This window comes from Corvus hawaiiensis, chromosome 2 (assembly GCF_020740725.1).
Source record: "Corvus hawaiiensis isolate bCorHaw1 chromosome 2, bCorHaw1.pri.cur, whole genome shotgun sequence".
Classification (NCBI taxonomy): domain Eukaryota; kingdom Metazoa; phylum Chordata; class Aves; order Passeriformes; family Corvidae; genus Corvus; species Corvus hawaiiensis.
Window position 1 is genome coordinate 31,616,528 of NC_063214.1, and position 24,386 is coordinate 31,640,913.

Genomic DNA, 24,386 nt, shown 5'->3' on the forward strand with positions numbered 1-24,386 from the left:
GCCTGTCCCTTTAAGGCTGGCCCCGCCCCGCCCCGCCGCGCGAGCCGAGCGCGCCCCGGCGGCCCCAGGTACGGAGCGGGCGGGGGAGCCCCGCGGCCCCTGCGGGCCCGGCTGCGGGCGCGGGGCGGGCGGCGCCGGGCAGAGCGGGCCTGGGGACGGCCGGGCTGGGGTTCGGGGCGCGGGGCTCGGGGTCGGGGCCTTGCTGTCCCGGCGGGCGGGTGTCAGTCCTCTCCCGGGCCGGGCCCGCGGGGGAGGCGGCGCTGGCGGGTGGCAGCCGGGTCGGGGTCAGGCGGTCGCTCCGCCCGGCGCTCACCCGCTGCCTGTGCCGCCCCGGCGCCAGGTGCAGGCGCGGCGGGGTTCGGCGCCGACCCTCTCTCCCTCCCTGCCCGGCGCCATGGCCATGAGGGAGCTGGTGGAGCCGGAGTGCGGGGGCTCCAACCCCCTGATGAAGCTGGCGGGGCACTTCACCCAGGACAAAGCCCTGCGGCAGGAAGGACTGCAGGGCCCGCTGGCCTGGCCCCCCGGGGCGCCCGAAGCCGCAGCCGTGAGTGTTGCTCCCCTTGCTGGGCTGGGTCCTGCCGGGTGCTGGGTCGGTCAGCTCGGGCTGGGGGTGAGCAGGGAGGGGGACTGTCGGTGCAGTTGGTGTCGTGTTGTGGTTTTTTTTTTGCGGAAAAAGGCCCAGGGGTCACCCGAAGCAGGGCTGTGGGGTGAGGGCATGTTTGTAGGCGTGCAGCGGGTGTTGGTGGCTGTGGGGAGCTGTGTGCCTTGCTGTCACAGGCCCTAAGCCAGACAGTAGTGGGACGGGGCTGGACAGGATCCCTCAAAGTGTTCCTGCTCCTTTAGCAGGCAGCTAACGCAAGAAAATGTTGACAGCCTAAGCTCAAGGAAGAGGAAGATATAATCTAATTGGGTCATGCTCTGTGTGTGTGGAGAGGGGTATGGGATCAAAAATGTTGACTCAATTGCCCACTATTCCCTGCAGGTGTCCAAACCACTGGGAGTAGCCACTGAAGATGAGGTAAGAACAGATTGGTTCATCGCCTTATAGCTTTTGATTAATCTTCTTAAAGCTTTTCTTGTCAACATAGTTTGTTATTTTACCCCTTACCTGATGCTAATATTTCCTTTAGACGTGCCCTTCTCTAACGCTCCATGGCTCTGCCTGTTCATCTTCTGTGCAGTGTTTGTAATCCATCTCTGTCTTTGGCAGCTGGTTGGAGAGTTTCTGCAAACGCAGAATGCCCCTTTGCTGTCCCGTGCACCCCAGACCTTTAAGATGGATGACCTGTTGGCTGAGATGCAAGAGATTGAACAGTCAAGCTTCCGACAGGCCCCTCAGCGAGGTGAGGGGAGCTGAAGTAGGTGGAGAGCTGGAAAAGATCTTGATGTTATGGTTGAGCTCCTAGCAGGGTGGTTCCTATCTATTGAGCCCTTCTGAGATTGTGTCTGGAGTATTGTTTCTGGATTTGGGCTTCCCAGTACACTGATCTACTGGAACAAGTTCATCGGAGATCAGTAAAACATTCAGGGACGGGAATACATGTTGTAAGAATTAAGGCTGAGGGAACTGGACATTTTAACCAGGGGAAGAGGAGCCTGAGGGGCAGGGGTGGAGTGTCTCGCTGCTGTCTTCAGCTGCCGTGGTCAGGATCTTCACAGCAACAGTCAGGAGAAGGACAAGGCGTAATGGACACATTTTGTGGAAAGGGGAACTGACTAGGTATGTGGAAACATTTCTTCCCATGGAGGAGGTAGTTCAGTACTGGAACAGGTGCCTAGGGAGGCTGGGGAATTGCCGGCCATGGACAAATTCAGAAGTTACCTGATGAATGCCCCGAGCAACTTCATCTCTAGCTTTCACGTTAATCTGCTGTGAGAACTCTAGCAACCTCCAGAGACTCCTTCCAAGTGAAATATTTCTGTGATTTTATTACAACAAAGAGGAGGATCAGAGGTGATTAGGGCTAGCCTGGAGCACATAAATGGTGCCTTTGAGTTCTCCAATCCTCACTTCTGGTTTTTTTTCTTCGTGTAGCTCCAGGTGTGGCAGCCTTGGCACTGTCTGAAAACTGGACCCAGGAATTCTTGGCTGCAGCAGATAATGCTGGTGATGTCTCTTCAGATTACAATGAGGCTGACTGGTCACAGGAGTTCATTGCTGAAGTGACAGGTGATGTGTCCTTTTCGGAATTACTGTCAAGATATGTCCAGTCACATGCCTGTGTACAATGAAGAGCTACTGAATGTGAAATTGGAGTATTGCTTTGGGCCCAGCAGTCAGTGTTTCCTGTAGCAGCTTTACTGAGGTGGAGGGTAGGAAAGCTGCTTTGTGATGGTGTTATGGTTAAGTCAAATTATGAACAATGTGGTGTGGAAGCTTTTATTTAGGTGTAAGGGTCTTCTGGTTTTAGCTTTGGTTACTTAGACTATATAGGAGAAGCATGGTATTTAAACTGCTCTTATGAACGTTATGATTCAACTGATGCAAGTCGGAGATGGCCTGGTGCTGCTTCTTGTTTACATGTTTTCTAATTCCCTCTTGTAAGGCTAAATTTGCCTTTGGTACAAAGGTAAATACTCTTTAGTAGGCTTTGGCCAAATACTTTGTGTCAGTTGCATGGAGGTAGAGGGATGTTACAGCCTGGAAATGTGCAAAGTGAGTGTTTCTGGCCCAAAGGTTAAGCTTTATTTGAAAAACCATCCTGCATTGTGTATAGAACTGGGTCTGGAATAGGGTCCTGTTATGATCCATGCCCTAATCTGGAAATTATGGACAAGTAGATGCTGTTCTCTTCTCCAGGAGTGGCCAGTGTAGAAAGCTGGGTACTCCCACTCTTTGACCTTCACTCTTTATAGTTCTGGGGCTATCAATTAGAATCTACAAAGGTCTGTGAGAAAGTTCTGATGAAAACCTAGTGCTTTGTAGGCTGTGCTTTTGACGGAGACTTGTAATGCATTGCTAATTTTCTTGACCTACATAGTATCCCACAGGGAGCAGATGAATAAGTTGTGATATTAAAGTAGAAAACCATAAGTTTATTGTCACCACAGTGGCATCTGTATTAATTCACTGTCTGAACCTAAGGCTTGATTTTTAGATCAGAATAAACAAAGGTAGAAGAAGCAAGCATAAACAAAGGTGTGGTGGTCTGCCTGTCTTACTTTTCTCCCCATTCTTCCCATGCAGATCCGTTGTCTGTGTCTCCTGCCAAGTGGGCAGAAGAGTACCTAGAGCAGTCAGAGGAGAAGCTGTGGCTTGGGGAATCAGAAGATCAGTCTTTGGCAGATAAATGGTGAGTCTGACTTCTCAAGACCAGCGGTTGCTGCTAGGCACTTGGGTGGGTGAAGTTTGGAGAGGTGATAGAAATCTGCTGTGGCCTGAATGCTTTTGAGTCATTTAACCTAGACTGGTGTTCTCAGGCCTTTGGTTTCAGAGAGAGGAGGAAACAATGCTTGCAAACTGAAGTTTTTAAGAGTGTAGCTTTTCTGTTCTCTCATTCCGGGAAGATACTTCGATCACGTAGGCTAACTTAATCTCATGCCTAATGCAAAGCTCCTTAAAGTAACTTCAGGAGTGAGTTCAGGAACTTTCTTTCTGCAACAGATACTTTTTACTGGACTCTACTGATTGTAAACTTTCATAATGTAATTCTTCCTATCTGACAAACTACTTCCAGCCTTTCCGTGACATATTTCTAGGCTCAGCCTTCTACATACTATTTTAATGTGGTTTTTTGTGGTAGATTAAAGATGGATCATCTCTCTGTAGGTATATGTTGAGTACAGTCAAGTTTTTTGATTAAAGAAACAAAACACACAAGAATAATTAGATCTTTCCTTAAAAAAAATTTGTATATTTGGATTGGAGCCTCCTGGCTCTTGCCTTCTCTGATAGCTTTCTGCAAATAATGGACATTCCTGAGTTATTGCCATCAGTTCCAAAGACTTTCCCAAGGCTGAGTGTAGTGGTAACACCTAGAACTGGTCCTATCCTGCTGTAAGCCAGACAAGTTATATTGAGTTGTGTCTTTGCTGTAAGCCCTCAATGCTCTGCAGAGCTGATGCTTTTCCAAGACATTGTTTTCCTCTTCAGTGGGCATGACCTACTTTCTTTGTTCCTGGATATGTGACCTTGTTTCTGGTAGTGCTAAAACTTGCAGTATCTGATGGCATGTGAGCTTGGCAAGGAATCCAGACTGCTCTGCAGAACTGTGCTGACTCTCTAATTGTTTAATTCTGCTGCTGTTTGGGTCAGTCACTTGCACAGTTAACTTAGTAGTAATTTTGAATTTTTGCAGATGGATAATGCTACTGAATCACTTAGGAGAAGTCCAGAATCTTTGAGGAGGGGTTGTGTCCCTCAGTACTCTTGTCTGGCCCATTGTGTAGACTGTTGTTAGTGAAAGAGTTTGCTGTTGCCTGGTATCAGACTAGCTCTTTCCCTTTTTACTGCCTTGGAACACAGGTATGAGGAATACCAACCTGAGGATGATCTTAAGAAAACTGTTACTGATTTCCTCTCTAAAGTGGATGATCCGAAACTCAAGAATACTGAGGTGAGAAATCTGACTGGGGCTGAGATTAATTATTACTGTGAATTAGTAATTATGTAATTAGTAATAATTATATTACTGTGAATAAGGGGTGTGGGGAATTGGGAAGGGTGAAGACAGTAAAGGAATAAAGCCTCCTGTTGTCCCATGTTTCCATTTCTTCCCTGATTCCTGGGAGTTGAACCCTACAATACACTTTAGATATTATCCATCTCCACTCTTGTGAAGTCCAGTCCTTCCCACCTTTCCGGGCCTTTTGTGCTCGCTCTGCAGAGAGAAGCCCTCTTAGTGAAGGAGGGGGGCATGGGCAGAGGGCTTGTGGGCACAGCATCTGCCCAGCTCCACCCTTGTTTCATTTCTCTGCTGCAGTTCCTAAAGTTTGTCCGCCAGATCGGAGATGGGAGGGTATCGATCGAAGCTAATCAGGTGACCCACAGAGACCAAGATCAGGCAGAGCAATGGGCAGCTGAGTTTATACAGCAGCAGGTAGGAGCCCCAGGCCTGTATGCTCTGAAGGAAGAAAGCATTTTGCCACAGTGCACAGTCTGGGAGCAAAGGAAAATGGCAAGTCCAGCTCTCAGCAGTGCTGAGGGAGACAAGGGAGGGGCTGTTGGGCTCTTAGTAGAGTCTAGCCAGAAGCTGGGAATGTATTTGGACAGTTGGAGTTTTCTCATCTCCCACAGCATCTGGGAGGAAGAGGAGATTCAGATGAATTCGTTTCCACTTCATAGGCCATCAGTTCTTACTGATGGGGAGGAAGGGTTGTCACACACCCTCCTGCTGTTTTGGGATGTGCCCTGAGGTTGCCAAATTCTAAAAAGAAAGGTGTGTTTCTGTTTCCAAACTCCCAGGGGGCATCCGATGCCTGGGTGGATCAATTTGCGCGATCTGGGAACATGTCAACTCTTGATACGGAATTTGAGCAGGCAAAGGCTGCTGTGGAGGTAAAGCTGGCTGAGAAGGAGGGCTGGGGTGCCAACTGAGAGCCCATGGTAGGGTTATCTCTCTCCTTTGCATGCTCTGAGGAGGGCTGGAAACATTCAAGAGGGAGTTCTCTGGCATGTCTATAGACCTGAGTTTATGGCTGAGGTACTCCAGTCACACTTTGTTCTCCGTTCAGTCAGATGTGGAGTTCTGGGACAAACTCCAGGCAGAATGTGAGGAGATGGCCAAGAGAGATGCAGAGGCTCACCCTTGGCTCTCTGAATATGAAGACCTCAACTCCTCATCATATGACAAGGTAGGGGAGAACAGGGTCTCTCAGCCCTAGCACTGTGATGGGCTGCCTTGGGGAGACTGGCAGTGTGTTTGCCTCGCTGTGAGTTCCACAGACCCTAAATGCTGCTGGGGTTCCTTCTCACACTGATGTTTTGCTGTCACTTACACTCTCGTCCCAGATCAGCTGGGGGTTAAATACTGTTTTCACTTGGGCTTGTCTGCAAATGCTGTCTGGTTCTTGTCCAGCACCAAATACCAGTGAATACAGGGGTTCTTCACAATGAGTTGAAGTGTTGTGTCCCCTGGCCCCATCCCTGCCCCCCTCCCCCATGCCCCTCCAAGCTAATAAGATCCACACTAAATGTTTTGTCTCTCTAGCAACTTATTCCGGGTCTGGTTTGGGAGATTTCTCCAGCACAGAGCAAGCAGGAAGAACCACCACTGTTCCCTGATCTGCTGCCATATAGCAATGAGGACTAGGTGCTGGCTAGTCTGCAGCTGGAGTGTTCCTGATGCAGCAAGACTAGACTGCTGTGCTGTAGAGAGTGCACTTCTCCCTAAGCCTGTCTCCTAGCTTTAGCCCCTGTGTGTCTGTCTGCCCTGCTAGGGTTACCAGTTTGAGGAAGATAATCCCATGAGGGATCACCCAGATGCATTTGAAGAGGGGCGGAAGCGCTTGGAGGAAGGGGACCTCCCCAATGCTGTCCTGCTCTTTGAGGCTGCAGTGCAACAGAAGCCAGATCATATGGAGGTGAGTGGCAGCAGAGATAACGGGCTGAGCTGTCAGGGAGGGTGTAGAAATCTCACTTCAGTGTTAGGACCTGTGCAGGGTGTATGAAAATGCCTCATTTTTTTGCGGCTCTGAGTTTCTAGCAGATGCATGTGAATCCTCAGGGAGCCTCTGAGCGAGGTTTCTGACTTAAGATCTGTTACAGGAAGCACAAAGTCACATGGCCCCAGAGCTGTGTAAAATCTTTGGAGCACAAGAGACTGTGCATGGAGCCAAGACAAGGAGTTCTCATCTCTCAAGTGGCTTCTGTGAAAGTCTTTATTGGCATTGTAAGCTTATGGCAGGTCACTGCTTTCCGTATCTATTAAATTCTAATTCTGAGAAGCTCATTAGACTGTGGTTCTGACTAAGTCTTTCATCTAGGTGTTAGATGAAGATGTGACCCAAAAGGGTTGAGAGAGGTGGCTTGGGTGTTTTCACAGCCTTAATTGACGTTGTGAGCCAAAGAAGGATTTTTACACTGAAGACAAAGTTCCAGCTCCTTGCTAAGTGAATACTTTTTTCCATAAATCACTTCATTTTCTGCAGGATGAATTGGGAAATGGAATAGTCCATGTGCCTTTTTCCAGGGGTAGAGGACGTGGGTATTCTCAGCAAGAACATAAATAGACCCATGTTGTCTGTTTCTGGAGTGCCTGCCTCAGGGATACAGGGCTGCTGAATTTTCAGTGTGTCTTGTTCAAGCCCTGCTAATTATATATGACTGGACATACATAATTTGATTACCCTTAGACTTAGATGAGAGTGACATTTTGGAACGAGGTTCTTGGCTTCTGGGAATAGGCATCTAACTTTCTAGGGTACTGGTAATAGGTGAAAAGTAAGCAGAAGGTTTGAAGATCTGCTTTAGCTTTTAAGTGGTCAGAAGGTGGTGTTAATCTCTTAGCACTGTCGCTTTCTTCTCATAGGCAGTGTGGGCTGCAGGCTGAGCATGATGGAGAGGTAGTTGAAACCTTAGGGGAAGAAATCTTGGGCCAGTTCTGGCTAGCTGTATTGGAAACATTCTGAATTCTTCTACTGTGACTACAAAAAGTACAGGAGAAGTCAAGACTTCACAAATGGTACAGTGATCAAATAGACGTGAACAATTGCTCTGAAGGAAATGTCATGTTTGCTTTGGTCCAAGTCACAACTTTACCTTGAATCTCATCAGGTCTGCTGCTGGCAGAACACTGCAGTTACCACTGCTCAGCTCTGCTTGAATTGTAGCTAGCTATGTATGGTGAGGCATGAGAGATTCAAGAGAGTAGATTGCCTTCTGCTTGTGGTGGCTTGTGCAGGGTTTCTGTGTCTTTGCTAATGAAACAATTTCCTTTCTTGAGGCAGTGTATACCTCATTTTCTGACTTACATTCACAAAGCAGGTACATCATACTGACAGTCCCACCAACTATCTAGCCTGTTTTGGACCCAGGGGTGTGGTTAACAACATAAAGTGAACAGATACTTTGGATTTAGTGCCTAGTTAAATATTCCTTACATCAGCTTCTTGGAGGTGGAAGTCATTTTCATGTACTGGTGTCATGATGATTGGAAATTCAGTAAAATAACAGTGCTTCTACTTTCAGGTCTGGCAGTCAACTCTGCAAGGTTACTACTTGCTAGTGGACCACTGCACAAGTACATACAGCTGCCTACCTCGGGGGTCTCATTATTAGCACTGCTGCTATGCCATTTTGTTCTTGGGAAATAGGAGATCTGCATTTTCCTCCTTCCTCTGCAGTTTGACCACAGTTAGAAGTTAAAAAGTGGAGATTCTGTGATCTAAAAATGTAAAACTACCAGCAGTTGCTTTATGATAGATTTCCAGGTAGACATTCACTTTTGTTCACTATACCAATGCCAATTTTATTGTCTTTGAGGACCTATGTGCCATGACATCTGTGTATCTTTTGAGAGGAACTTATACCTGTGGCTAATGTGTATATTTTCGTCTATTTGATCTCATCTAAAACTGTGTGGGATAATATACTGGATTTAATTGCTGTGTTTGTGGCTTATTGGCTGATTTTTTTCCTCTGTAAGTCTGACTTTGTACATCTATGTCTTCCCCAGGCCTGGCAATATCTGGGAACCACCCAAGCAGAGAACGAACAGGAGCTTTTGGCAATCAGTGCCCTCAGACGGTGAGTGTTGCTGCAGAGCTGCTGAGTGTGGCTCCTTGTGGAGTGCATGGTGCCACAAGGACCATACGGCTGTCACAGGGTGCTCTGTCTCGATTGTGTCACCTCCTCTCTCTGGGTGTCTCCTACACTGATTTAATACCGCAGTCACTTCTCATTCTTTGCCCTGCAGGTGCCTGGAGCTGCAGCCTGGGAACCTCACAGCACTTATGGCTTTAGCAGTCAGCTTCACCAACGAGTCCCTGCAGAAGCAGGCGTGTGAGACCCTGCGGGACTGGCTGCGCCATAAACCGGACTATGCCCACCTGCTGGACAAGGAACTAGAGGAGAGCGTCTCGGGGACAAACCTGGGGCCTTCCAAGCGTGTCCTAAGTTCCCTGCTGTCTGAGTGAGTTATGGTTACAAATTTCAGCCTTTGGCTGAAAGGCTTCTTGGAGGGCTCAGACTGGTCCAGGCAGGAGCAGAGTGAGCAACCCAAGGCCAGCTCTCTCCACAGTACACCAATATCCTGTTCTGTGCTTTTCCAGCTCACTGTTCATGGAGGTGAAGGAGCTGTTCTTAGCAGCTGTGCGCAGCAACCCCTCAACTGTGGATCCTGATGTCCAGTGTGGCCTGGGTGTTCTTTTCAACCTCAGTGGCGAGTATGAGAAGGCTGTGGATTGCTTCAGTGCTGCTCTCAGTGTGCGCCCCAATGTAAGAAAGGGGCAGACTTGGGGGGTGCTGGAGGTACTTGGAGATTTGTGGGTGAAGGTTTGGGTGGAGGTGCTGCATGTACGAGAGGTGCATATTTGGAGTGGAAGAATAACACAGACGTGGAAGGAAGCGTTGACTTGGAGCTTAAAGAGATCCAATTCATCTCAGCCCTTTCTCTGTGCCCCTTCCTCCAGGACCACCTTCTGTGGAACAAGCTCGGTGCCACCCTGGCCAACGGCAATCGGAGTGAAGAAGCTGTGGCTGCGTACCGTCGGGCACTGGAGCTCCAGCCGGGATATATCCGCTCTCGCTACAACCTGGGCATCAGCTGCATCAACTTAGGCGCCCACCGGTGAGCACAGGATGGGCAGCTCTGCTGTGGCCCACGAGTTTGTGTGCTTGTGGGAGACAGACGGCCGTAGGTTATGAAGGCGGGGCCACACTGCCTGCAGCCTTCTCTTGGCGCAGGAGAGCAGAGTGAGTGTGTGGACTCTGCCCAGAGATCCAAGTGTCATGCAGTTACAGGTGGAGTAGAGGCCATCTGGACTCGGGATTCTTTTAGAGGGAAAAGGGGGACTTCTGGTTCTGGAGCAGGGTAGGATCTGGTGAAGAGGAGGAAACTGTTCTGGAGGAGAAATAGTTTAGAAGCAAAGGGGGAAGGGAGTATGAGATGTGCCATCTTCTCCACTAAGCATGTGTGTGTTCTCCTGTTGACAGCGAGGCTGTGGAGCACTTCTTAGAGGCTTTGCACATGCAGCAGAAGAGCCGAGGTCCGCGGGGGCAACAAGGAGCTATGTCTGACAACATCTGGAGCACCCTGCGCATGGCCCTCTCCATGCTGGGCCAGAGTGACCTGTATGGGGCAGCTGATGCCCGTGACCTGCCCACACTGCTTCAGGCATTTGGCCTCCAGCAGTGACTCTGGGACAGGCTCCCCTGTGAGTGCAGCAGTTGCCTAGCCCAGCAGTGAGTGACCTTTCTTAGGGAGAAAATGTTCACAAGGGTTCACACACATCTTTGCCCTGGTAGGGCAGATCATTGAGAACTGTTTTTTTTCAAGTACCCCCCCTGGTGAAGTGCCCAACTTCCCCCACCTGTCTGTTGTGGCCTGAGCATTTCTGAACGGTTCACATTATCACCTCCATGACCTCCATGACGACTGACACTGCTGGTTCACAGATGATCAAAGTGAGGAAGACAGCAGCATCCCGCCCTCTTGCCAGGCTGCATTTGCAGTAGTGCCCAGCTTGGCTGTGAGACCTTGGCTGTGAGAGCCATTCTGCAGAGACTGCCTGCAAGGGTGTGTCTTGAGTTCAGGCTGCTTTGGAGGGTGGGATTGCTGTTTCACCCAAAAGGGTTGAAAAATTCTGCGGTTTGAGCATGCTTCCCCATGTATGTGCTTGCACGTGTGTATATGTGGGTTGCTAGGGAAAACTGGGGCAGTAATCCCCTTTTCTGGCCACTGGTAACTTCATGGTACAGCCAGATGCTACTTTCTCAGTGTCTCTTCATGAACCTTTTAAGACAAGAGTATTGTACTGATGCTGGGGACATGGGGGAGGCCCTTACCCTGTCAGGGTAAGGGGAGATCCCAGAGTTCTGGCTTGAGAGAAAGTGATGCGAATAAAAGTCTAAAATGTAACCTCTCCCAAAATACGATGAGGGAAGGGGTCAAGTCTTAATTTTTTCTTGCTCATCTGTCATTGTTTTCCTTTGTGCAAAAGCCCCCATCTTGTGTGTAACTGAATCTTGTTAATTATAAATATCTGTATATGATTCTATTGGGGAAAATTGTTTTTTAATTGTAAAGTATTTTGTATAATAAAGGTACAAGCCCACTGCTTTTCAAAAGATAGATTAGAGTCTCTCTCTGTTTCTGTCTCCCGTTTTGACCCGGGTTTTGCTTTATTGATAGCTCGCATGCCAGGTGAAGCTTAAAGGACCTCATTTTGCTGTAGCCCTAGGCTTCAGTTCAGTGAGCCAGCAGAAGAGCTTCCCTGTGCCAAAAGCTCTCTTTTTCTTTGCTTAGGTTTAGAGGTCACTGATGCACTTTTTTTTCATCTTCTGAGGGAAGTTGTGTTACATTTTATCACCTCTGTAAGGAATCTGACTGCTGCAGTAGCCAAGGCTGGGGGCTTAAGCAGGAAGCGCTGCCCCTTCCTCTTCCATCAGCACCTGTTTCTTCATATCTCAACCTCACAGGCTTGTTTTGTGGCTGGAGCAGAAAGTGTGTGCAGAGAGTAGTATTTGCTGTATGTTTTCTGAGCTTTATTTTCCCCTGTATCTCCAATCCAGCCCTGTGGCACTGAGGCCTATGTGCACTGTTCTGACATTGCTGTAGTGCATGCAAAACAACTTGCTGCTTTTGCTGTCTGAAAGGAAGGGAAACTGCTTCTGTGTCCTGCTCACCCACACTGCTGGTCAGAGATGTGTTTTGGTTTTTACTGATCGCAGTCCCGTGCCAGATTCTTTCTTGGTGAAAGAAAACATTAATGCCTATGCAGTGCCTCACCTGCTGTCTTGGTGTTCTGCCTTCCCCAGTTCTCTGCTGTTGCTCTCACCATTGTTTTCCTTTGCTTCTTTGGTGCAGCACATTCCTCTCCTTCATGTTCCCATTACCATTGCTTGGCCTTCCCTTTTTCTCATCCTCAGATTTCATTAGTGCTTCTCCTCTCCTAGTTGCCTCAATTTCCCTTGCAATGTCGCTTAACCTCTTGACTTTGTGTTGGTGTCCTTCCCTATCCCACATTTCCCCCTGTCCCTGCAGGTGCGTTGGCTGTTACCATTTGTTCACTTTCCCTGGAAATTGTTCTCACTTTTTCCCCTGTCCCTGTTAAATCATCTCACAGCTACGTTTTGCTGAGGCTCTCTCCCAGGGGAGCTGAGTGAAGACTGAGCTGCCTCTGTCCAGGTCCTGTCTGACTGTCCTGTTAAGAGCTGCCTTTGGAAGTGGAGTGTTGATGCAATGAACACCAGCTGGCTGATTGGATCTGCATTCTGGTTCCAGTGCACAGTTTTTGTCTGTTCTGCAACCCTGCCTCTGGTGTCCAAACCCAGCTTGTGCTGGTGCTCTGTCCGTATCATGATCCTAGTTTGCATTTCCAGCCACATCCGTGTTTTCTGTTACCAAGTCCAGTTGTACAGCAGGGGTGGGTAGCAGGTACCAAACATTTTAGATTCACATAAAGACAGTGATGGATCTTTGCATGTCCCTGTTCCAACCCCCTGCTCACAACAGGCCTAACCCTAGTGGTAGATTGGGGAGCTAAGGGCCTTATAAATGATTGTGGTCTCCAATTTTTTCACTTTTCCCAATGCACAGAACAGTTGCAGGGCCTATCAGCTCTAAAAATTTGCAAGAGATCCTAGCATGACCTTTACCAAATTCTTGGGCATTACAGGACACAAATTAACCTTTCATAGGGCCATAAGTGAGTGGTCAAAGAGGGTCATTCAGAACAAGTTTTTCCACCCATGCGTCTTGATATGTTTCTGCTGTATTTCTTCCTTCAGTGTTTTATTTATTTGCTGCTTAAGACCCCAAGAAGTCATAGAATCTCTTGGTGATGGTTTTAGCAACCAGCCAGGAAATGAAAATGTGCTTTCAGGTCCTTATACCTCTAGCCACAGCGCTCCTCATTAGCTTCCATCCTTGTCAAGGAAGTGGTTCTGCTGTCCTTGTTTATTCTGCTTCATTACTGCAGTTTCCTCTCTTGAGCTGCTGAGCCTCATTATGATTCTGAGTTTTCTGTGAGTTCAGGTTTTGGGTCCCAGGCTCCTAGCTATTGTGCCTGTGTGTGCTGAAGTCTTTGTGGTCTGGAAAATGTGTGTTCAGACCAGTCTGTCTCTAGAGGAATGCTCTAGGGGTGGTGACCTGAAGTGAGGCTTCACGGAAAGGGCATCAGGCAAGCAAGAAATTCTCATACTCTCTAGGAATCTGTTGTCTGAAATACTGTCTGACTCAGAAGTTGCATCAGTATGTTTGTTTAAGAGCCTTTGGTGAATTTTTTCTCGGCCTGTGACTTGCTGATTTTTAAGCTACATGGTGCCTTTGGTCTTTACCATGTCATCTGGATGCACACGAGAACTGTGTTTAAATACCTAAAGTATTTTATTTTGCTTTTTAAGCCTGCTGTCTCTTCCTTTGTGGTCTCCTACTTCAGGTCCTGTGAGACATAGCAAATAAAATGGTCCTACTACAGTCCACGTGTCCCCAGGGGGGAACCCTTTTCCCTACCTCTGTACCCCACACTTCTGTATCTTTTCTATTTTTACTGCGTTCTTGCCAGCACTTCCTTCATGCCCTAGCCTGCCTCAGAGCCGGGACCACACACACTCTGCCACTTTCTCTCCTCTGAGTCGGCCCCTGATGCTCAGAGATCTTTTGGCAGGCAGGGAAGGACAGAAAGCAGCACAGCAGCTCTCCCACCTGCAGCAGCAAAGCGGCACCAGAGGCAGGCTCGCCAGCCAGGCCTCTTTGTCAGAGCAGGCTCTGACAGCTTCTCCAGGTGGTGGTCCCTTGTTCATGTAGGAAAATGTTCCTTTGCACCCACGAGAGAGAAGAGAAACTTCCCTGTCACTGCCATGCTGAGTATGGCAAAGCATTGTCTGGTATTTCCTGATGTTTTTTAGATGCGCAGTTTGACGTAAAATTTTAAAACTCTGTACCTGTCCGCGACTTTAGGAAGAGTTGTAGGCACAGAGATCCCCTGAAAAATCTGGTGCCGGGTGGGTTGGGGTTTTTTGGTAGTGTTGCCGTTGCTCCCTTGCATTTCTGAAGCAGAAGTGACACCTAGCGTTGAGTGGAGAGCAGGTCCGTGTCTGTCACACCTGCTGGGACCGGGACGCTAAAGGGTTTAGGAGCACGTCTTGCTAATTAAACACGAAAGGAACAAAATGCTCGAGGAACTTCCTAAACGTGCAGCTGTAGACGCAAAACGTGGTGCTGTGAAGCTAGAACCTTTTGGGAGTCTGTGATGCCTTCCCCTGGCTTCTCCCTGGTACAGAGCATGGGTCTTCGTGGAGTCCAGCTTAGCAACCATTCCATGGAAAACCATTTGTACGTTTATTTAAAAAACCCAGAAAACAACCCAGCTGGGTTTCTGACATTTTTAACTAGCAGTTATTCATAGACAAACTGTTTCCTTTTCCTTCATCTGGGAAGAGGAGACTTGGGAAAGGAAATAATAATTAGAAATGATCTTCACTTTGCTTTCTGACATCTGTGTGTTGTCAAGTGGGACTTACAAGGCTTTTGTTAGTCTGTTTTTGCTGCGCCTCTCTTTACAGCACAATTTCTGTGGAGCTCACTCCCAGTGTTGTGACTGAATATGCAGCATTCATCCAATAGGATTCTATCATCTCTCTTTTTGCTGAAAAAGTGGTGTTCAGTTTGCTTTACTGAAGATTAGCAATTGGGAAGTGCAGCAAACAGAGGAAAGAAAAAAAAGAGAGTTTGTGTGAGATACAGGCTAGGCAAAAAAAGAGACCTTTTTTCTTTCTCCCTGAAGTGCTTGGTAGTGAATGCATTTATTATCGTGTGGGCTGTCCACAGCTTTGGGTTCTGTGGTTTGGTGGCCTGTTCCTATATTGCATTTTTGGGGGCTGTTTTGCTTGAGAAACAGAAGCTGGAGAGTGAAAAGAGGGAAAAAACCTTTATTTTTGTGATGAAGAATTACATAATTAGCTCTAACAACTGCTGTGTGTAAAACCCAAAAAACCACCCTCTCCAACCACAAAACACCCTCCAAAATAAAGGAACCAGCGTTCTGCTGCCTTGAGTCCAAAACTGCCAGACAAAAATAACAAACAGAAACTGGGGAGGTGTACTTCACATGTGATTTTTATTTTTTAAAAATCTTTTTGTTTTAAAGAGTAAAAACAGACAAGTAATTACTGAGATACAAACTAAGGTATCTGCTGTGGTAGAGTAGGACAGGAACACAACAGGATCTGGTGGGTGAAGGAGTTTGTTGTTAATTAGATTTTTCCACCATTTAACCTTTTCCAGCACTGTGAAGTGGGTGCATATGTGGCATCCACAGCTTTAAGTTAAATTGTTTTATCACCCTGCAATCTAGTAGTAAACAGCCTCTAAGCAAAGAAAGAAAGAAACACCCCCCCCCAAAAAAAACCCCCAGTTTTATGAAAAAGATAAAAATATTTTAGTCTTTATTCTTCACTTGTTGAAGTGTTTTTTTGCATAACTGCACATTTTTAAAGAATCAGTGTGTCATCATTAATCTTGCTCCTTCTATTGCTTTTTGTCTGCTGAGGGCAATAGAGGAGCAGGGGTTTATTGTCCTCTTATCTTTCCACTTTTGTCACATCCTTTCTTTTTCAGATTTTGAGATACTGCTGTTTCTGCAGGAACAGGATAAGAGGAATTTTGGGGAACATCATTTCCCATAAATTTGCTCTGCCTGAAGTGTGTCCAGCTATGGGGATCTCAGCACAAGTCCCAGGACATGGACCTGTTGGAATGAGTTCAGAGGAGAGACATAAAGACAATGAGAGGGCTGGAGCACCTCTCCTGTGAGGAAAGGTTGAGAGAGTTGCAGTTGTTCAGCCTGGACAAGGCTTTGGGGTGACCTTACTGTGTGGCCTTTTAGTACCTGAGGGGCCTAAAAGAGAGCTGGAGAGAGATTTTTTGACAAGGACACACAGTGGGAGGACAAGGGGGAATGACTTCAAGCTGAAAGAGAGCAGGTTTAGATTGGATATTAGGAACAGTTCTTTACTGTGAATGTGGTGAGGCACAGGAACATTGCCCAGAGAAGCTGGGAATTCTCTATCCCTGGAAGAGTTCAAGGCTAGGTTGGGTGAGACTTTGAGCACCTGCTCTAGTGGAAGGCATCCCTGCCCATGCCAGGGGAATTGGATAATCTTTAAGGTCCCTTTCAACCCAAACCATGCTGTGATCCATAAGGAAAAAGAGCAAACAAACCCAACCCACAAAGAAAGCTCCATAAATACTTCCAATCAACCCCCAGCCCCACCCTGTAATGTTCTGCTTTGTGCAGTGACTTACTTCCTTGTGCATAAAGCACCATATAGGTGAGATTAATGACATTAAAACCCATTTGGTTTTCAATCCAGTAACACTAGGACAGATGGTCAGTTAGAACCAGGAACTCATTTCTTTCTGTGAACCTGGGAGTATTTGTTCAGAGATCCTTTACCATGTTTTTGTTTTAGCACAAAGAAATGTGGTAAAGGATTCCATCACATATCATTCCATCATATATAGCCTTTTGATTTTCCTTGAAGTCCTGAAAAGTCCCACTGCCAGCTTTGGTGCTCTGCAGGGGGTACGTGGAGGACTTAGGAGTTCACGGTTGACTGCCTCACTCTGTACCAGAGTTGAGATACACTCAGACTTGGTCTTTGTGACGCCTTCATGGCTCATATAATTGGTCAAAGGGCTTTTCTGAGTCTGCAGGTGCTGAAAAAGATGGGATTGTTTAGTTCATGATTAATTATGTCATTACACATGATTTTTTTTTTTTTCAGAAACACAACTAAATAATTTAGTGAGTAAAACATACTATCAAGCTAAGAAGAACGAATGTTGTTCAATGGCAGCATAAATCCATTCTAGTCTAGGATGTTTTAGTTCCTCTTTCAAGAATTCCTTACACTGGTGTGCTTATTCTTCCTCCCTTCCCTTACCAGACAGTGGACACAATGGTTCAGGAGTGGAATGAGTCTTTCCCCTTTCCAGCAGCACTGAACTGTAGGCTGAGGTCACTGCAGCACACAAAAACATGCTTTAAAGGTGTGATTTGCCTATTTAGAGAAGGGACTTCTCATCTAGCTGTTGCTATAAAGTGAGGGCCTGCTTCTCTTCAAAACCTCAAAATGCAAATTTCGACTGCTCTGCTTCCAGCTTCTGCAGAACAGCAAAAACGATGGACCCCATGGAAAAAACCCCCAAAGCCTCAAGTATTTTTATGCTGGCCTTAGTTTTGTTATCTGGCACACCAAGCACCAGTGGAAGAGATACAGCATGAGGATTTGGCTGGATTTGGTGTACAGGCTGCTTGTTTTGCAGGGATGAACCGTCTCCCTTCCCAGCTCCCCATCTTCTCCAGTTACTTCCTATCTGACAGAGCAGGGGTGCCCCAAGTGAACTAATGAAGATCCTATTGCTTTCTCCTGCTCCAGAACAGCTTTCTGGCATGCTAGCCAATGAACCTGCCTGAAAATGTATTACAGAGTGAACCTGCAACTAGACAAAAAGAAAAAATATTGCCACTGTAGCTCTGTCAGAGCCTCCTGGCCCTGCTTTAGCAGCTCTGCATCCCTGTAGCTGCTCAAATGGCTATGTAGGTGAGAAGGAGGAAGAGAATTTAATAAAACCCTACTTAAATGCTATCTCTGTCAAGTGGATATCTCCCAACAAAGCCCATTGGAAAATTAACATTGTTTATTATAGTTACTTCAAAGGTAAACAAAACATAAGCTGCAATAGATAGAAAAATTCTACAGCCTCAGCGTGACAAAGTACTTTGATACGTTTTTATTACTGTAATTCATCTGGCTTCTGGAGGAGAAGGACAAACAAGAACCAAAGTTCTAGGGTTTTATGAAGGGCTTATGCATCAATAGACTTTTGACCCAGAGCAATAACATGACTGCTCATAGAAAGATCAAAATTAAAATGAAATAGTTAATGATTTTTGTTCACTTATTGGCCATTTCTCAGTTCTGTTGACTGGGGTGTTGCACAAGACTTCTGAGCAAGCTATAAATGGAGGCAGGTGAGATGCCCTTCACAAACAGCAGCCCTGCACTGGAGGAATCGCCCTCAGCTCTCCCCAGCCCTGCAGCTGACATCCAGGTGAGAGGCACACTTTGTGCAGGAGAACTGGAAGGGTTTCTTGAGCAGCTGCTGTGAAATGCAGGGGAAGGGAAGGAGGCTTCAGAGTTGGGTGAGAGCTGCAGCACATCCGTGAGGGTCTGCTGTCTGCATGTGCAGAGACTGAGCCCATCTTCCAGGGGATGAGGAGACGGCTGCTGCAGGACAGACAGACCTTACCAAGGGAGAGGGTGGAGGGGGTCAGTGATTTGTGATTCTGAGGGGTGACCATGAAAATATTCTATAAATTTATCTCGGCCATGGGATCTTTATGTTGCATCAGCAAAATTAAATGGGTTGTTATTAATACTTTTCTACAGGGAGAGAGTCATTACAGTAGTGCTTGGTCAGTGAGTCCAAGTTCAGGTTCCCTCAGCTTCCATAGGTGCTTTTATAACTGTGAAAAAATACATGGTTTTAATCACATAATGGGGTTTTTTAAGTGAGGTTTAAGTGATTCAGGTTTTTTAATTATGATGCACATGTCTTGCAGTATTAGTATGGCTTTTAATCTTGCTACGCATATCTGTCTTCTCCCATCCCTTCTCAGAATCAGCTAGAGGAATGGCTTCTTTTCTCCCATATATATTTGCCCTGCAATGTAAATCTTTGCCTCAGTAGCTGTTACATGATTTAGAGAGGGAGCTGTTACCATAACTGACTGTGCATTACTATTCCTGCAGCTGGTACTAATAAACACTGTGGCTTTTTAACCAAACTCGGATGACTGTGTGGAATTAGATGTGTGTATTGGTAATCGTGTCAGAAAAAGACATTTCAAACCTGAAACTTAGTTTGATTTAAAGAGCTGATGCTTACAACTTGATTGCTTCTCAGTGTATGTCAAGAGCCGGAATCTCTTGATTTCAGTAAAATTCCATATAAAAAGAGAAAGAAGGTGTTTCAGTGAATTTAAAGTTCATTTCTGCCTTTAAAAAATAGGTTATTTCCCCCTCTTTGAAGTGAAGAATGCACTTTCTTTTAGAAATTAATTGCCTGTCTCGCTACTTTTATATTGCATTCTATGTGGCGCATGAAGCCTAGTCCAAACCATGAGTGCCAACTCCTAAGGTATTTCTCAAGTGCAGCCTCAATTATCAGCTGAAAGATTTGTCACTAGTTGTATATTTTATTTCATTTATATATTTAAGCATTTAGGGTATTCCAATAAGATGTTAAACAAAATGCTCAGGTGTCGCTTGCATGTAAAGATATTAAATGAAACTGGACTGTTTTGGTGTACAAGCCTCATTTTACTTTTTTCCTCCAAATTGAAATTTCTATGTCATGTCCTCTCTCCTGCTCAGCTGCTGCAATTTTTATCCTCTGCTAAAACTGTTTTACATTTCCTTTTTACCTTTTGTCCCATGTGGCCCGCAGCATTTTGTGTCTGGTGTGTAAAAGCCTCTTACAAGCATTGCTTGTTTTCTGTTTTCATTTTCTGTAGGCTGCCATCCAACTCCTACAGCAGAAAATCCAAACCCCAGAAGCCCTGCTGAGATGGGAAAAATCATCGTTTATGAGCATGCCAACTTCCAGGGTTTGTCCAAAGAATTCCACACCAACATTTCCAATCTAAAAGATGCTGATTGGAACGATTGCATCTCCTCAGTGAGAGTAATCGGCCATCCTTGGGTGGCTTATCAGCACGAAAACTATAAAGGACAGTTACTGGTACTTGAGGAGGGAGATCACAACTTTGTTGGTAAAAAGATGAATGATAAGATCAGCTCTCTGCAGGTGATCGCTGAAGATCTGCACAACCCCCAGATCACTCTCTACGAACATGCTGATTATCAAGGGAAAAGCAGGATAATAAGGGAAGCAACCAATCTGGCTAGGGGACATGACAATGACAGCACATCTTCCCACAAAGTCCAGAAAGGTGTCTGGCTGCTGTGTGAGCACAGTGATGGAGGTGGATTTCAGTACATTGCACGAGAACACGAACACCTTCCAAATTACAAGGCAATCAAGTTCAATGACAAGCTTTCCTTCCTGCGTCCCCTTCGCCCCGGCTGTGGCTGTTAGAATCCAAATCCTGCAATGCTGAGAAAAGAGGCAGCCCCAGCAAGAAATGTGAGACCTTGTTCTCTGCCTCTGCTTGCGTCACTTTTTCCCAGTGTCACAGGACCACCGAAAGTGAGAGCTCTCTGCCATGCTGCACTGCAGATCTGTGCATGACTATCCTGCCCTGCACTCTTGTCCTGCTCCACAAATGGCCTCTGCCATTGTCTGTAATCCGTTCTGTGTTGGTGCCAATAAAGAATCTCTTGCAATCAGCACTGGGCTGTTTCATGCACTGTTTAGTGTAGATAAATATTGTCCTTTTAAGATGATATGTCTCTGTATGCCCAGAAAATGTTTTGTGCAGTCACTTGCAAATATTTTCCATGGATCTCTCCTGTAGAATTTTGTCTCCTTCCAGTTTCCCTGGTCAGAAACACTGCAACCAGACTAAAGATCTTGGTAAGCATTTGGATTATTGCTGTGATGCTGGCCCAACTCTCGCCTGTAGCTTGTATTTAACTATCCCATGAATCCTTGTATCTCAAGGCATTGATCATAGAATCCAAGAATCCTATGAAGTCTGGGGGTGGAAAGTTCCTTAAAGATCATCTCATTCCAACCCTCCTGCCACAGGCAGGGACACCTTCCACTAGACCACCTTGCTCAAAGTCCCATCCAGCCTGGCCTTGAATACTTCCAGGGATGGGGAATCCACAACCTCTCTAAACAACCTGTTTCAGTACCTCATCACCCTCACAAGTAAAGAACTTCTTCATAACATTTAATCTAAATCTCTCCTCTTTTAATTCAAAGCCATTCCACCCTCATCCTATTACTGGCTGCCCACTTACAAAGTGGCTCCTGCTCTTTCTTATAAGCCCCCTTCAAGAACTGGAAGGCCACAAGGAGGTGTCCCTGGAGTCTTCTCTTCTTCAGGCTGAACAAGCCCAGATTTCTCACCCTATCTTCATAGGACAGGTGCTCCCACCTTCTGACCATCTCCCAGTCTGTGCTCATGTCTGGCATTGACCCAACCCAGGTGCAGCACCTTGCACTTGAGCTTGTGGAACCTCAGGAGGTAACTATGGAATCACTTCCCAAGTCTGTCCAGGTCCCTCTGGATGGAATCCCACCCTTTTCTTGTGCCAACTGCACCCCTCAGCTTTGTGTCATCTGCAAACTTGCTGAGGGTGTCATTGATAAAGATCTTAAGAAGCACTGGTTCCAGGACAGAGCCCTGATGGACACCAGTAATCACTGGTCTCCCCCTGGACATAGAGCCATTGACCATAACTCTCTGGCTGTGTGGCCATTTCCCAAACAGTCCACCCTTCAAACCCATGTATCTCCAGTTTGGAGATAAGGATGTCACATGGGACCACGTCAAAGGTCTTAAGCAAGTCGAGGTACATGACCTTGGTTGGTCTCCCCTTGCTGATGGCTTCAATCCCTCCATCACAGATGGCCACCAGATTGGTCAGACATGATCTGCCCTTAGCAAAGCCATGCTGGCTGTCTTTAACCTTCTTCTTGCCTTGCACGTGCCTTAACAGTGCTTCCATGGGCATCTGCTCCATGATCTTCCCAGAAGCAGAGGTGAGGGTCATGGGTCTGCAGTTCCCCAGATCTTCCTTTCTTCACTCTCTAAAAATAAGAGTGATCTTTCCCCTTTGTCCATTCACCAACGATTTTATCTGAATGCCATGACTTTTCAAATATGATGGATGGTGGCTTGGCAACAATCAGGCAGTTCCCTCATGAATTTCCAGGACCCTGGGATGCATGTCATCCGGTCCCACAGACTTGTGTCTATTCAGTTTTGTCAAGTGGTCTCAAACTTGCTCTTCACTTACAGTGGAAGGGACTTTGCTCCCCCAGTTACCACTTGCAGCTTCAGTGACTCCAGAGACATGGGAAACCTGACTGCCAGTGAAGACTGAGGCAAGGAACCCACTGAGTACCTCAGCCTTCTCCATACCCATTGCCACCAGTTCTTCCTTCTTGTTTATTGGCGGGGAGTGGGGGTTACACTCCACTTGGCCTTTATTTTCTGCCCAGCTGTGTTAGAGAAGCCCTTGAGTGGGAGTCTGCACAGGCAGGCAACTGGGACAGCTCCAGGCTTGTGGCTAGAACACCAAGAGTAAAGTTATTTCCACTTCAATTGGCTTACGAGCACCCAAATTACACAGGCCAGTTATTATTGGTGCCTGGGGAGGGAGAACACAGCTTTGCTGGGGAAAAGATGAAGGATAGGATCAGCTTTCTGCAGCTGATTGCTGGAAATCTGCACGATCCGCACGTGAAGCCCAGAACATGCTGTGCTGTCAACTGCTGGGCTTTGTCCCACTTGGAACCAAACACTGCAGGCTGTGCTGACGTAGCAGCCACTCGTGCTCCTCTGCTTGGCTCGGGTGGGCACATGCAATGGGGATAGCTCAGAATCCATGTGTTTTGGGACACTTCTTACTGCTTTCAAGCCAGTTTCAGGCTTCCTTGCTCTGCTCACCAAAGCGGGATTTCCAAATTCAATTCCAAAAGCATCTGGCATTCTCCCTACTCTAGAACACGTGTTTTATAGTGGCAAGTCAAGTGGCAAATGTTGCCTCCTGCCCAAAACCATTTGTGGAAGAAATGATTTTGGAAGTCCTATTGAAGTGCCTTGGTCAGGTCTGAGAGATCCCTTTCAGAATCTCAGCATGATAATGATGTTACATAGGCACTGTTAATAGGAGAGAGGTTATTTCAGATGTCTCGATTTATATTTCCTAGGAAATACACTTAATGATACTTCCTTTGTGAAAACCACCATTTCTTAGAGAGGAAAGAAGGTATTCTCTTATTTTCTTGGCAGATGTAACTGAGAAGTTCCTTACAGCCAGGAGGTCTCTGAAGCAGAGATCTCGGAGTTTTCCCTCTGTTTCTCTTGGGCAAAGAAAATATGACATTACCTCCCAAAGCTGCTGTTACTCTGATTTTAGTCAGTTGACATTCCCGCCTGGCTCTGTCTCTCCTGGTCACCAGAGGGGATTTTCTTCACTTTGGGGGTTGTGAGGAGGTCATCTAGTTGCACTTGGGGTGCAGTGCACTGCAGGCCAGCTGGCAATTTCTACACTGCTCAGGTAGCAGTAGCCTTGGAATCATGTTCTCTGGTCATCCTCACCCCTCACCCTGATGGCAGACTTCAAGAGGCCTCTCAGAAGGATACATCACCAACCCTGGCATCCCCTACTGTACTTCTCACCTGATGTTTATCCCATAAAAGCACGCTGTGCAACAGTCTTGCCCAGGAAAGACTAGAGCACTGTCACCTCCATCTGCCTGCCACCCCAGGGATAAGCTCTATCTGGAGGTCCCAAACCCTGCTAAACCACACACGGTGTTAAAAAGACTAAAACGACTGCCTGCAAAACCAACAATCAGCAAAAAACCTTCACAGAGGGGACTATTAATCCACAGAGCAAAAGGGCATTAGAAAAGAATGCAGTGGAAGGAAGGCTTGTAACTAGTGGTATTCCAAAAGGAGATGTCTAGAGGAGAAAGCTCAGACACCATGGCTGTAACAGAGAGGTGACACACACACAGACCCAACTTTTGTCAGCTTGATCAGAAACGTTGGCAGAACAGGTTCAGGCATGTTTGGGTAAACACGGAATATAGAACTTGGGCTTAAAGTCAGACCTTGTATGCCCAGAAGAAGGTGACGTTACACTTTAACCACTTATGTTATTTCTTGATGATGCCTATGTTCCTGTGTTTCAGGGCTCTGGTGCAGCTCCTTTGGATCAGCCTTGCGAATGAGCCGCTGTGACTCTTCACCTGCAGTGGCAGCTCCATCGCCCAAGCAGCCCACCATCAGGGGAGGGGAGGGAAACCAGCAGACAGGATATTCTGCTGTCTAATCTATGGGTTTTTTTGGCTGCATCATTTAACATTCACTTGGGGAAACTCAAGCTGTTTTCCAAGTACAGAATTCTCAAACTTGCTGTTTGCAAGCTAGCAAGTTTTCACTGTGGCTTTCTGCCCTGCTCATTTCATCTGGCACTGGAATTCCCACAGCATGAATTTACGGCATCTTTTAATGTAGCCAGCACTGAAAAGCCATTGTGAGAAGCAGGGCTGAAGCAACTTGGTTTTTTTCCC

At 46.7% G+C, this 24,386-nt stretch overlaps 1 protein-coding gene across 4 annotated transcripts; it reads left to right on the plus strand.

Annotated features, from left to right (window-relative positions):
* Nucleotides 1-35: 35 nt before the first annotated feature.
* On the plus strand, nt 36-11,231 carry PEX5 (peroxisomal biogenesis factor 5). Of its 4 annotated transcripts, XM_048294165.1 has the most exons (16): nt 36-68; nt 341-544; nt 983-1,018; nt 1,211-1,343; nt 2,036-2,170; nt 3,188-3,293; nt 4,466-4,556; nt 4,923-5,039; nt 5,405-5,497; nt 5,674-5,793; nt 6,379-6,522; nt 8,616-8,686; nt 8,856-9,071; nt 9,211-9,376; nt 9,571-9,728; nt 10,094-11,231. In XM_048294165.1, the coding sequence occupies exons 2-16, from the start codon at nt 395-397 to the stop codon at nt 10,293-10,295; spliced, it is 1,938 nt and encodes a 645-aa protein (XP_048150122.1). In that variant the 5' UTR covers nt 36-68; nt 341-394; the 3' UTR covers nt 10,296-11,231. The 4 variants fall into 4 exon arrangements, with proteins under 4 accessions (XP_048150122.1, XP_048150123.1, XP_048150125.1 ...); XM_048294166.1 differs by lacking the exons at nt 36-68; nt 5,405-5,497 and having other exon boundaries at nt 263-544; XM_048294167.1 differs by lacking the exons at nt 36-68; nt 4,923-5,039 and having other exon boundaries at nt 264-544.
* The last annotated feature ends 13,155 nt before the right edge of the window (nt 11,232-24,386 follow it).

Bases quoted from the DNA above. Each gene is read 5' to 3' on its own strand.
- PEX5 (XM_048294165.1), top strand. From the start codon at position 395: ATGGCCATGAGGGAGCTGGTGGAGCCGGAGTGCGGGGGCTCCAACCCC. The intron at 4,557-4,922 runs GTGAGAAATCTG...TCTCTGCTGCAG, and splicing joins CGAAACTCAAGAATACTGAG to TTCCTAAAGTTTGTCCGCCA. The intron at 9,377-9,570 runs GTAAGAAAGGGG...CCCTTCCTCCAG, and splicing joins CTCTCAGTGTGCGCCCCAAT to GACCACCTTCTGTGGAACAA.